Source organism: Rana temporaria, chromosome 5, assembly GCF_905171775.1.
Source record: "Rana temporaria chromosome 5, aRanTem1.1, whole genome shotgun sequence".
In the NCBI taxonomy this organism is placed as follows: domain Eukaryota; kingdom Metazoa; phylum Chordata; class Amphibia; order Anura; family Ranidae; genus Rana; species Rana temporaria.
In genome coordinates, this window is record NC_053493.1 from 14843024 (window position 1) to 14857230 (window position 14207).

General features: G+C 45.1%; 1 protein-coding gene across 7 annotated transcripts in view; it reads right to left on the reverse strand.

Moving 5' to 3' along the window:
- Nucleotides 1–14207, reverse strand: part of NKTR (natural killer cell triggering receptor) — a 73790-nt gene that overhangs the window by 32300 nt on the left and 27283 nt on the right. For 5 of the 7 annotated variants that reach the window (XM_040352218.1, XM_040352217.1, XM_040352214.1 and 2 more), the window contains one exon: nt 13500–13544. In XM_040352218.1, the coding sequence (XP_040208152.1) occupies nt 13500–13544 (45 nt within the window). Of the gene's footprint in view, nt 1–8475; nt 8490–13116; nt 13150–13499; nt 13545–14207 lie in introns of those variants that run through there. The other 2 variants (XM_040352220.1, XM_040352221.1) reach the window with 2 other exon arrangements.

Sequence of the window (14207 nt, forward strand, 5' to 3'; positions counted from 1 at the left end):
AAAAGTGCGGGCATATTATTGCGTTAAGTCTAACGAGGTGCATGTCACCCCCTGGACTTATCCCTATTTCTTATATCTGGCAGGTTCATTGAGCCCCCCCCCCCCCGCAGAATACATTCGGGGCTGCAAGAGGAGAGAAGCACACACACATGCCCGCCTTTCCCCCTGTCCAGTCACAGAAGCCTTTGTATTTTATGAATGAGTTCACATAATACAAAGGCTTCTGTGACTGGGCAGGAGTAAAGGGAAGGGGCGGGCATAGCAGCTGCATTGACTCTACACTTGAAGGAGCTCAGATCAGAGCACATGGGAGCTCCAGAAGCTATGGGCCAGATTCACCAAAGAGATACGACGGCGTTTCTCCTGATACGCCGTCGTATCTCTGTTTCTATCTATGCGACCGATTCATATAATCAGTTACGCATAGATATCCCTAAGATCCAACAGGTGTAATTGTTTTACACTGTCGGATCTTAGGATGCAATACCGCGGCCGCCGCTGGGGGGAGTTTGCGTCGTAAACCAGCGTCGGGTATGCAAATTAGGAGTTATGGCGATTCCCGACGGATTTTCGCGTTCGCTACGTCGCCGCTAGTCTAGTTTCCCGTCGCAAAGTTAGTCGTTTTTTTTGGTGCCCTAACTTTAGTCAGCAATCGTATTGCTGTCTAAAGTATGGCCGTCGTTCCTGCGTCGAAATTTAAAATTTAACGTCGTTTGCGTAACACGTCCGGGAATACGTAAGTACGCTACGCGCGTCGCCGTTCGAAAAAATGACGTCACGGCGCGCAAAGCACGGCGGGAGTTAGGAAACGGAGCATGCGCAGTAGGTCCGGCGCGGGAGCGCGCCTAATTTAAATGGCACATGCCCATTTGAATTGGCCCGCCTTGCGCCGGAGGCCGCCGGCGTAGTTTTCATCGCAAGTGCTTTGTGAATCAGGCACTTGCGATGAAAACTTGTGGTGGTGTAATGTATCTACGATACGTTACGCCGCCGCGATTCTACGTGAATCTGGCCCTATCTTCCCGGAGCACAATAAACCTGTCAGATGTAAATAATATAGATACGTCCAGGAGGTGGAAGGCACCTCGTTGGATTTAACTCATAGTAGGTCTGCACTTTTTACAAAGTTGCTAAATTCCCAGCTTTAAAGCCTAAAATCAGCTAAATACATTCGAGGTGTGACAAAGCAAAATATTTTTTTTTATTTTATTGAAAGCAGCCATAGACTGAGTAGAAAAGGCTGCCTCATCCTACAATGAAGGGCATTTCTGTTCTTTAAAGGAAAACAGTGGTCTCCCCTTGAAATTTCAGGGGGAGCGACACCGCTGCATTGTATTTTAGTGCAACCAAGGCAGAATTTTCAGGGCATTGGGATTACAGACCACCTGCATTTTACAGAAAGAAGGAGGAAATGTTAATGTTCTATAGTACAAGAACTCAAACTCGAGCACTATACATTTGTTTCCGAATTTTAAAGCTACAATTCAGAAATTTAGCCACTTTCTAAAAAGTGAAGGCACACTATGAGCGAAGTCCAAGGAGCTGCACGACATCTCCTGGGCTCATCTCTATTCTTTACATCCGATAGGTTTATTGCTCTGAAAAGGGAATTACACTCCGAGACACTTACGACTGTAAGAGAGGAGAAAGGCACACAGAGCAGCTTTGCCCGCCTCACCCCTCTGCTGCCCATTCAGAGAAGCCTTTGTATTTTGTGAATGTGTTTAAATAATACAAAGGCTTCTGTGAATGGGCAGGAAGCAGGAGAGAGATCCATAGCAGCTGTATCAACTCTACACTTAAAGGAGCTGAGACCAAAGCTTGTTGGAGCTCCAGAAGCCATCTTCCTGGAGCACAATAAACCTGTCAGATTTAAATAACAGAGCCAAGTCCAGGGGGTGGCAGGCACCCTCACTGGATTCAACTCATAGTATGCCTGCACTTTTTACAAAGTAGTAATAATGTGTTCACATAATACAAAGGCTACTGTATTAAAGATACAGCTGTATCCTGGTTCTACTCCCTATCACAGCGCCTCTTTCAGTGTTGGCTACAACTTGGTCTCTCTGTTGCCCCTTTTTGTGGGGGTCCCCCCAGGCTCTGTTCTTGGACCCCCTTCTCTTCTCTATCTACACCTCCTCCCTTGGAAACTTGATAATCATCTATACGCCGATGACACTCAACTCTGTCTACTCCTCACCTCACTCCTTCAGCCTCCCCTCGCATTACCGACATATCAGCCTGGATGTCGCACCACTTCCTTAACTGCTTGCCGACCAGCCGCCGCAGTTTTATGGCGGCAGGTCGGCTCTGCTGGGGGAGAGCATGTAGCTATACGTCACCTCACCCAGCAGCCAATAGGGGCGCGCGCCCCCCGATCGTCCTCAACTCCCGTGCGCGTGCCTGGCGGTCGCGATCGCCGCCGGGCACCCGCGATTGCTCGTTACAGAGCAAGGACCGGGAGCTGTGTGTGTAAACACACAGCTCCCGGTCCTGTCAGGGGAGAAATGCCTGACCGTCTGTTCATACAAAGTATGAACAGCGATCTGTCATTTCCCCTAGTGAGGCCACCCCCCCTACAGTTAGAACACACCCAGGGAACATACTTAACCCCTTCCCCGCCCCCTAGTGTTAACCCCTTCCCTGCCAGTGGCATTTTTATAGTAATCAATGCATTTTTATAGCACTGATCGCTATAAAAATGCCAATGGTCCCAAAAATGTGTCAAAAGTGTCCGCCATAATATTGCAGTACCGAAAAAAAAAACGCTGATCGACGCCATTACTAGTAAAAACAAAAAAAAATTAATAAAAATGCCAAAAAAAAATACCCCCGATTTTGTAAACGCTATAACTTTTGCGCAAACCAATTGATAAACGCTTATTGCGGTTATTTTTACCAAAAATAGGTAGAAGAATACGCATCGGCCTAAACTGAGGGGAAAAAAAATGTTTTTATATATTTTTGGGGGATATTTATTATAGAAAAAAGTAAAAAAATATTGCATTTTTTTTCAAAATTGTCGCTCTATTTTTGTTTATAGCGCAAAAAATAAAAAACGCAGAGGTGATCAAATACCACCAAAAGAAAGCTCTATTTGTGGGGAAAAAAGGACGCCAATTTTGTTTGGGAGCCACGTCGCACGACCGCGCAATTGTCAGTTAAAGCGACGCAGTGCCGAATCGCAAAAACTGTCCGGGTCCTTTAGGCCTAAAGGTCCGGGTCTTAAGTGGTTAAACAAAAAAGGAGGCGCATTGCCGGCGGTATTAACCCTTTTTCCGCCGAATACCGCCGCAATTCCGATGGTAAAGCGCCACTAAAAATAGCGCCTCCACCTTCCGCCCCAGTATGAAAGGGGCCTTTGGCATGAGACATGCCAATTCAAAACCAACACGTAGCTGACACATTCCAAGAGTTAGTACATAAAAGCAGAGTGAGAAATGTGGACGATTTGGATAGATAATAATAGCGGCGTGGTAGACGGCTACGTTCCTAGCAACATTTTTCTGAACAAACACTCGATAAAAGAATCATCCATGAATGACAGACATTCATCCTCTGTCTATAGGTACCTTAGAAGTTTGTGCACCTGTGTGGTTCAAACCTACGGGGGGGAAAAACGATTTGGTTTAAAGGGGTTGTAAAGGTTTGTTTTTCATTTTCTAAATAAGTTCCTTTAACCACTTAAGCCCCGGACCAATATGCTGCCTAAAGACCCAAGGTGTTTTTACAGTTCGGGACTGCGTCGCTTTAACAGACAATTGCGCGGTCGTGCGACGTGGCTCCCAAACAAAATTGGCGTCCTTTTTCCCCCACAAATAGAGCTTTCTTTTGGTGGTATTTGATCACCTCTGCGGTTTTTAGTTTTTGCGCTATAAACAAAAATAGAGCGACAATTTTGAAAAAAATGCAATATTTTTTACGTTTTGCTATAATAAATATCCCCCAAAAACATATATACATTTTTTTTTTCCCTCCGTTTAGGACGATACGGATTCTTCTACCTATTTTTGGTATAAAAAAAAAAAATCGCAATAATCGTTTATCGGTTGGTTTGCGCAAAATTTATAGCGTTTACAAAATAGGGGATAGTTTTATTGCATTTTTTTACTACTAATGGCGGCGATCAGCGATTTTTTTCGTGACTGCGACATTATGGCGGACACTTCGGACAATTTTGACACATTTTTGGGACCATTGTCATTTTCACAGCAAAAAATGCATTTAAATTGCATTCTTTATTGTGAAAATGACAGTTGCAGTTTGGGAGTTAACCACAGGGGGCGCTGTAGGAGTTAGGGTTCACCTAGTTTGTGTTTACAACTGTAGGGGGGTGTGGCTGTAGGACTGACGTCATCGATCGTGTCTCCCTATAAAAGGGATCACTCGATCGATGCGCCGCCATAGTGAAGCACGGGGAAGCCGTGTTTACATATGGCTCTCCCCGTTCTTTAGCTCCGGGGCGGCTATAAACGAATAGCCGCGCAGTCATCCCGGATCGCTCCCCGAGGGGATCCGACCGCCGCATGTAGCGGGGGGGGGGGGGGGTCCCGATCGGACCCCCGACCCACGTCTAGCAGAGGACGTACAGGTACATGTGCCTGTCCGTGCCATTCTGCTGACGTATATGTACAGGAGGAGGTCGGCAAGTGGTTAAGCTAGTGCATTGTTGGTTCACTTACCTTTTCCTTCCATTTCCCTTCTAAGGCCCCTTTCACACTGGGGCGTTTTTCGGGCGCTTTGGCATTAAAAGAAGCCTCATCTGCAATCCCAATGTGAAAGCCTGAGCGCTTTTCAGAGTCCTTTCCCACTACCAGCGTCCGAAAAACGCTGGTAAAGCGCCGCTGAGACCCCTTTCACACTGGGGCCTTTTTCAGGCGCTTTGGTGTTAAAAAAAAGCTCCCTCAATGGGAAGGGGGCTTTAGGAGCGGTGTATTCAATGCTCCTAAAGCACTGCAAAGAAGCTGCTGGCAGGACTTTTTTTGACGCCCTGCCAGCGCAGCGCCTCAGTGTGAAAGCGCCCGGGCTTTTACATTGGGATTGCAGATGCAGCTTCTTTCAGGCGCTTTTTTTAACGCTAAACCCCTGTGTGAAAGGGGTCTAAATGTTTTTTTTTCCTTGTTTTCTTTGTCTGAATTTCATTTCTTGTTCCTCCTCCGTAAGCTGTTCTGGCTGACTAACCCCCAGCCAGATGATGGGGGGGAAACTTTCTGAGGAGAAACAGGAAGTGAGAAATTTAGACAAAGAAAAAAACATTTAGAAGGGAAATGGAAGGAAAAAAGGTAAGTGAACCAACAATGCACTAGCTTAACCGGTTAAGGACGGCCGCACGACTATTTACTTCGGCAGAATGGCACGGTTGGGCTCATGGACGTACAGGTACGTCCCTTTTAAGATGCCCAGCTGTGCGTCCTGTCCTCCGTGACCGCGCCGGTGTCCTGCGATCACCGCCGGTGTCCTGCGATCGGGTCACAGAGAGGAAGAACGGGGAGAGGTGAGTGTAAACAAACCTTCCTAGTGTGGCTGTCAGTGATCGTCTGTTCCCTGTGTAAGGGAACGACGATCAGTGACATCACACGCACAGCCACGCCCCCCCACAGTAAGAACACTCCCTTAGAACACACTTAACCCCTACAGCGCCCACTCCTGTTTAACCCCTTCACTGCCAGTGTCATTTTCACAGTAATCAGTGCATTTCTATAGCACTTTTCGCTGTGAAAATAACAATGGTCCCAAAAATGTGTCAAAAGTGTCCGATGTGTCCGCCATAATGTCGCAGCCACGAAAAAAAAAAAAAACGCAGATCGCCGCCATTAGTAGTAAAGAAAAACAATTATTGATAAAAATGCCATAAAAACTATCCCCTATTTTGTAAACGCTATAAATTTTGCGCAAACCAATCAAACGCTTATTGCGATTTTTTTTACCAAAAATAAGTAGAAGAATACGTATCGGCCTAAACTGAGGGAAAAAAATTTTTAGATATTTTTTGGGGATATTTATTATAGCAAAAAGTAAAAAATATTGCATTGTTTTGTTTAATTGTCGCTCTATTTTTGTTTATAGCGCAAAAAATAAAAACCGCAGAGGTGATCAAATACCACCAAAAGAAAGCTCTATTTGTGGGGAAAAAAAGGACGCCAATTTTGTTTGGGAGCCACGTCGCGCAATTGTCAGTTAAAGCGACGCAGTGCCGAATCGCAAAAAGGGGCCAGGTCCTTTACTTGCATATTGGTCCGGGGCTTAAGTGGTTAAAGAAACCGATTTAGAAAATAAAAAAACAAAACTTTACAACCCCTTTAAGATTTACTTTAAGCAGCACAACTGCCGTGAACGCGCATCCCAAAACCAGCAACAGATCTCCTCTATGCCGTGTTCTAGATCCAACACAGACACTCTCATATGATAGAGACGTGTATGGCTTGTACATTGACTATGTTATCACAGGAGGACTTATCTCTGTAATATCACACAGAGCTGCTCTAGAGATAGAATCCTAAAGCAGATCTAAGCTATATCCCAATGCAATATAAAAAAAAAAAAAAAAAAAGACTTAAATATGTTTAAAAAAAACAACAAAACACAGTCAGTCCACAGAAAAACAAGACTTCAGTTGCAAATACAGTATGCCGAAGGGAAACATCTACTGGCTCTTGGTAGGTTCCAGCCCACTTCAGGATTGTTTCCCACTTTTCCTGCAACATTTTCCAAAATATCAAATTAAAAGCCGAATTCCAGGAATTCAGCTCCTCTGTAAAAAGTGAAGGCACTCTATGAGTTGGGTCCAACGAGGTGCCAGCCACCTCCCGGGCTTATCTCCATTATAAATATCTGGACAGTCTTATTGTGCTGCAGCAGCTTAGCTTCCAGATCTCTGATGCTGGACAAGTGTAGAGTTGGTGCAGCAACTATGCCCATCCTTCCCCTCCTCCTGCCCAATCACAGAAGCCTGTGTATTGTGTGAACTCATTCACACAATACACAGGCTTCTGTGAATGGGCAGCAGAGAAGAGGGGAGGACATAGATTCTCTATCACAGACTCACGTATGGAAGCCGTCCCCACCGGTAGAAGACAGTTAAAAGAGAAGCAAAGGTGTTTTTCTTTTCCTAGTTATACTAACTTAGGTGGATGGAGCATCAGACCGATGCTGCATCTGTCCCCCGCCGTCTCGGCACTGAGAACCGAGCCACTAAACACCTCCGATGGCTCAGTTCTCACTCCTCCCTGAGCAGAGCGATGCTGACTGTCAGTCAGCATAGCTTCTGCTCTACTTCTCAGCACTCATTGGAGCGATGAGCAGCAGAGAGGGGCGGGGAGCGGCCGTCTCAGCACTGAGAACCGAGCCACTGAACACCTCCGATGGCTCAGTTCTCACTCCTCCCTGAGCAGAGCGATGCTGACTGTCAGTCAGCATAGCTTCTGCTCTACTTCTCAGCACTCATTGGAGCGATGAGCAGCAGAGAGGGGCGGGGAGCGGCCGTCTCAGCACTGAGAACCGAGCCACTGAACACCTCCGATGGCTCAGTTCTCACTCCTCCCTGAGCAGAGCGATGCTGACTGTCAGTCAGCATAGCTTCTGCTCTACTTCTCAGCACTCATTGGAGCGATGAGCAGCGGAGGGGCGGGGAGCGGCCATCTCAGCGGCTCGCTGAGACTGCCATCAATCAGGGCAGCTGGTGGATTGACGCGCTGCCCCGACTGATGGCAATGATGCCGGACTTCAGACCACTCTCCGCTGAAAATGGGTCACAGGAGTGCAAAACGAATTGCACTCCTGTGACCCAGAGGAGAAGCCCAGCCTTAAAAGCTCAGGCTAAACTTCTCCTTTAATGCTAGCAGCCATACCAGCCGCAAGCGATAATCACATGCATGATCCAGCAGGCTGGTTGTACCAAGGTTGATCAATCGATAAACTTGGTACATTCAGCCTGCCCATACATGTGTAGAATATCGGCTGGTTCCTGCTGAAACAGCCAAAATTCGAATCGTCTATGGCCGGCCTTATTGAATTTTATGGAACTGTAAGGCGCAGATGCAGCCAGGACAGTGAGACCTGGAGGTAAAAAACAAAAAGCAAAAAAAACAATGCAAAAAAAAAAAAATAGCAGCAATCAGATCGGGATAAATATGTATCAGTGGAGAGGAGGGGATGTATTTGGTTCAGTTAGGGCAAAGGATCGAAAAGGATCAGCGCACTTTCACTTAAAAAATAAATAAAAAAGGAGAAAGCCCAAGTTGCCAGAGGGCGATTACAAGCCAAAAATTAAAAAAATCATCCAAAGTTGGGAACTACAAAGCCTAGTTTTGGAAAAGGTTGAGGTTAGAACAATCCTTAAACCAGAAGACTTTTTTGTTGCAGAGCGGTGTTGTGCGTCAGTTTTCCCAGGAATATAAAATGTTCGAAGAAATGACATTATACGGCAAAACTAGAATGGAAAGAAAGTCTGAGGAGCATCCAGCTGTGTACACTTACCTATTTAGAGTACACTGTTTAGAGAAAACAAAAAAGAAAGCCTTCAGTGGGTATAGACCTTGCCAATGTGGCCACACAGCAGCGTAGAAGCACAGAAGACGGACTTACCCCTTGCTATCACACGCAGACCTAGTTACCCCTCCGCCCCCCCGGGGTCAGTTCACATGCAGACCTAGTTACCCCCCACCCTGGGGTCAGATCACATGCAGACCTAGTTAGCACCCCACACCCCGGGGTCAGTTCACATGCAGACCTATTACCCCTCCGTCCCCCGGGGTCAGTTCACATGCAGACCTAGTTACCCCTCCGTCCCCCGGGGTCAGTTCACATGCAGACCTAGTTACCCCTCCTTCCCCGGGGTCAGTTCACATGCAGACCTAGTTACCCCTCAGTCCCCCGGGGTCAGTTCACATGCAGACCTAGTTGCCTCTCAGTCCCCCGGGGTCAGTTCACATGCAGACCTAGTTACCCCTCCGTCCCCGGGGTCAGTTCACATGCAGACCTAGTTGCCCCCCCGGGGTCAGTTCACATGCAGACCTAGTTACCCCCCACCCTGGGGTCAGATCACATGCAGACCTAGTTAGCACCCCACACCCCGGGGTCAGTTCACATGCAGACCTATTACCCCTCCGTCCCCCGGGGTCAGTTCACATGCAGACCTAGTTACCCCTCCGTCCCCCGGGGTCAGTTCACATGCAGACCTAGTTACCCCTCCTTCCCCGGGGTCAGTTCACATGCAGACCTAGTTACCCCTCAGTCCCCCGGGGTCAGTTCACATGCAGACCTAGTTGCCTCTCAGTCCCCCGGGGTCAGTTCACATGCAGACCTAGTTACCCCTCCGTCCCCGGGGTCAGTTCACATGCAGACCTAGTTACCCCTCTGTCCCCCGGGGTCAGTTCACATGCAGACCTAGTTACCCCTCAGTCAGTTCACACGCAGACCTAGTTACCCCTCCGTCAGTTCACACGCAGACCTAGTTACCCCTCCACTTCCCCGGGGTAAGTTCACACGCAGACCTAGTTACCTGCCCCCAGGGTCAGTTCACACGCAGACCTAGTTACCCCCCCCAGGGTCAGTTCACACGCAGACCTAGTTACCCCCCCCAGGGTCAGTTCACACGCAGACCTAGTTACCCCCCCCCCCAGGGTCAGTTACCTTACAGCACAGGTGTCAAACTGGCAGGCCCACAGCTGTTGCAGAACTACAAGTCCCACGAGGCATTGCAAGGCTGACAGTTACAAGCATGACTCCCTCAGGCAAAGGCATGACAAGGCATGATGGGATTTGTAGTTCCGCAACAGCTGGAGGGCCACGGGTTGAGCACCCATGCTTTACAGCAGGGGTCTCCAAACTTCGGCCCTCCAGTTGTTCAGGAACTACATTTCCCATCATGCCTTTGAATGTCAGAGTTTTACAATGCCTCATGGGACGTGTAGTTCTGCAACAGCTGGAAGGCCGTAGTTTGGAGATCCCTCCTTTACAGCAGGCACATCTAGAGTCATATTAATTATTTTCTCCCTTTGGTCAGCTTGGGTCTCTTTGGCCACAGAAGCAGGGGGGGCTTTTCTGACGACACAACAGAGGATATCAGGATTAAAAAGAAGAAAGTTTGCAAAAGTGTGCCAAAAATATTCAAAATCTATTGGAAGTTTGGAAACTTTCTTAGCATAACAAACCTTCTGCCGTAATGTACAGAAAACGACCCGTCTGTGGCCATTATTACAAAGCGGGGGTAGTCCAGCAACTCAGAATAGCAGTACAGTAAAACCTTGGATTGCAAGCATAATTCGTTTCTGAAACATGCTTGTAATCCAAAGCACTTGTATATCAAAGCAAATTTCCCCATAAGAAATAATGGAAACTCAGAAGATTCGTTCCACAGCCATTTACTCATAAATCCTTCAGTTTATAGTCCATATAAAAATATTATAGCGATGTGATTGGTTGTGTAACCATAAAATGTCCATCCGCAAATAGAAGCCTCCACAAGGGGATTAGAAGCAAAATCCAGCAGGAGCCACAGAGTATAAAAGAGAAGAGAGGAGCCTCTAAGTGTAGCAATATGGTTACATTTAATGAAGGTACAACATTTAGCAACTCACATGGTTGATAATTAAAAGAGGCACATCTAAGTAAGCAGGGATCTGCGGGAAAGCGATCCACACAGACCGCCATCCTCACCGCTGTCAGTCTAAAACCGTGACCAGGAAGACTACCCTGCAGTAGAGCGATCTGAAAGCGAGGCTCCAACCGCTCGTGGAAGGGACAAGATTAGCGGCGGTGATGAGAATGGTCTATGTGGACAGATTTTCCCCGGATGTGCCTCTTTTAATCATCAACCATGTGAGTTGCTAAATGTTGTACCTTCATTAAACTTAACCATATTGCTACACTTAGAGGCGCCTCTCTTTCTTTTATACTCTGTGGCTCCTGCTGGATTTCTGCTTCAAATCCCCTTGTGGAGGCTTCCATTTGTGGATGGACATTTTATGGTTACACAACCTATCACATTGCTATAATATTTTTATATGGACTATAAACTGAAGGACTTGGTAGTGGAACGAATCATTTGAGTTTCCATTATTACTTATGGGAAACTTTGCTTTGATATACAAGTGCTTTGAATTACAAACATGTTTCCGGAACGAATTACGATCATAATCCAAGGTTTTACTGTACACAGTATCTCACAAAAGTGAGTACACCCCCCATAAAGACTTTGCTTGTATATCAAGTCAAAAATGGTTGTGGAAGGAATCATTTGAGTTTCAATTATTTCTTATGGGGAAATTCGCTTTGATATACAAGTTCTTTGGATTACAAACATGTTTCCGGAATGAATTACGCTCACAATCCAAGGTTTTACAGTACACAGTATCTCACAAAAGTGAGTACACCCCATCAAGACATCACTTGTATATCAAGTCAAAAATGGTTGTGGAACGAATCATTTGAGTTTCCATTATTTCTTAAGGGAAACTTTGTAATTCAAAGCACTTGTATATCAAAGCAAAGTTTCCCTTAAGAAATAATGGAAACTTAAATGATTTGTTCCACAACCATTTTTGACTTGATATACAAGCAAAGTCTTGATGGGGGTGTACTCACTTTTGTGAGATACTGTGTACAGTAAAACCTTGGATTGTGAGCGTAATTCGTTCCGGAAACATTTTTGCAATTCAAAGCACTTGTATATCAAAGCAAACATGTTTCTGGAACGAATTACGCTCACAATCCAAGGTTTTACTGTACACAGTATCTCACAAAAAGTGAGTACACCCCCCATCAAGACATCACTTGTATATCAAGTCAAAAATGGTTGTGGAACGAATCATTTGAGCTTCCATTATTTCTTATGGGGAAATTTGCTTTGATATACAAGTGCTTTGAAATACAAACATGTTTCCGGAACGAATTACGCTCACAATCCAAGGTTTTACTGTACACAGTATCTCACAAAAGTGAGTACACCCCATCAAGACATCACTTGTATATCAAGTCAAAAATGGTTGTGGAACGAATCATTTGAGCTTCAATTATTTCTTATGGGGGAATTCGCTTTGATATACAAGTTCTTTGGATTACAAGCATGCTTCCGGAATGAATTACGCTCACAATCCAAGGTTTTACAGTACACAGTATCTCACAAAAGTGAGTACACCCCATCAAGACATCACTTGTATATCAAGTCAAAAATGGTTGTGGAACGAATCATTTGAGTTTCCATTATTTCTTAAGGGAAACTTAGTAATTCAAAGCACTTGTATATCAAAGCAAAGTTTCCCTTAAGAAATAATGGAAACTCAAATGATTTGTTCCACAACCATTTTTGACTTGATATACAAGCAAAGTCTTGATGGGGGGTGTACTCAATTTTTGTGAGATACTGTGTACAGTAAAACCTTGGATTGTGAGCGTAATTCGTTCCGGAAACATGTTTGCTTTAATATACAAGTGCTTTGAATTACAAACATGTTTCCGGGAATGAATTACGCTCACAATCCAAGGTTTTACTGTACACAGTATCTCACAAAAGTGAGTACACCCCCCCATCAAGACATCACTTGTATATCAAGTCAAAAATGGTTGTGGAACGAATCATTTGAGCTTCAATTATTTCTTATGGGGAAATTCACTTTGATATACAAGTGCTTTGGATTACAAGCATGTTTCCAGGAACGAATTATGCTCACAATCCAAGGTTTTACAGTACACAGTATCTCACAAAAGTGAGTACACCCCATCAAGACATCGCTTGTATATCAAGTCAAAATTTATTAAAATAAATTAGCTTGTCTTTCAAAACGCTCTCAAACCAAGGTTTTACTGTAATTCCATTACCCTCTCGGTCTACAGCTGCAATGGCAACAATTTCCATACTATTTTTTTTATTTTTAGAGTAACAAACCAAAAACATTGTTGACAAAAAATACAGAGAAGATGGATAAAATGGCCGATAAACTCATCAGAATTGTTATTTTTTTCCTTCCAAAAAACTGTAAACCTTTTTTTTTTTTTTACAGACAATCCAACATGATGAAGGACAGAATCCCTTTAACTGGGGGAGGGTGCAGGGGGAAGGGGGGAGGGAATAAAAAAATAAAAATAGTGAATTGTGTTACTGAGCTTATGTTTTCTTACCTTCTCATATTGCAAAAGACCACAATCTCTATAAACAAAAGAATACGTTGACAGTTTTAGGCAGGAAGATAGAGGAGTTTTCATGAAAAAGTTGCCTAGCCTCCATGCTGAAAATTGACACTGATAAACCAGAACAGTTAGAGGTCCCTTCTCTAAAACTAGGCAGCTAGGACATGACAAAAATAAATAAAAACAAAACAAAAAAATAAAAGAAAATAAAACTTATAGGCCGAGTACATGCACTTGGCTTTCATGCAACATTAGAGTCATGCAAGAAACTCGTCTAACGCTGGCCGCTTTACACACTTCTACGCTTTTCTGTGCGAATAACAAAAAAAAAAAAAAAGGGAGAATAAGAGACAAGAACACAACGGAGGGCTTACCTTTAAAGAAACCGCCATAGATCGACTCTCCGCCTTTCCCGTTACCTAATGGGCAACAGCAGAACCTGAGTAGCTGAATATAAAAGGCTTCCATCCTATCATTTTACAACATCAACATATTTATATTTCATTTCAATTGGAGGGGGGTGTGGCTGACCTATTGACTTACACGGGCAATGCCCTGTGTCAAACTGTAGCGGTAAAATTGCCGTACCGCGATACTCACCTGAACGGCACCATGTCTGCTTGTAGGTGGACAGTTGGAAGGGGGGGGGGGGGGGGGGAATCGACAGCCTGTTTTTACAAGCCACAAGGCCACCCATGTGAAAGTAGACTTAGACCGCGTACACACGATCGGTTAAACTGATGAGAACGGTCTGATGGACCGTTTTCATCGGTCCAAACCGATCGTGTGTGGGCGCCATAGGTTATTTAACCTTCGGTTAAAAAAAAAGCAAACTTGCTTTAAAAGTTAACCGATGGATTGCTAACCGATAGGTCAAAATCGATCGTTAGAACGCACAACTATCGGTTAAAAATCCACGCATGCTCAGAATCAAGTCGACGCATGCTTGGAAGCATTGAACTTCGTTATTTTTCAGCACGTCGTTGTGTTTTACGTCACCGCGTTCTGACACATCGGCTTTTTAACTGATGGTGTGTAGGCGCGACAGACCATCAGTCAGCTTCATCGGTTAACTGAAGACA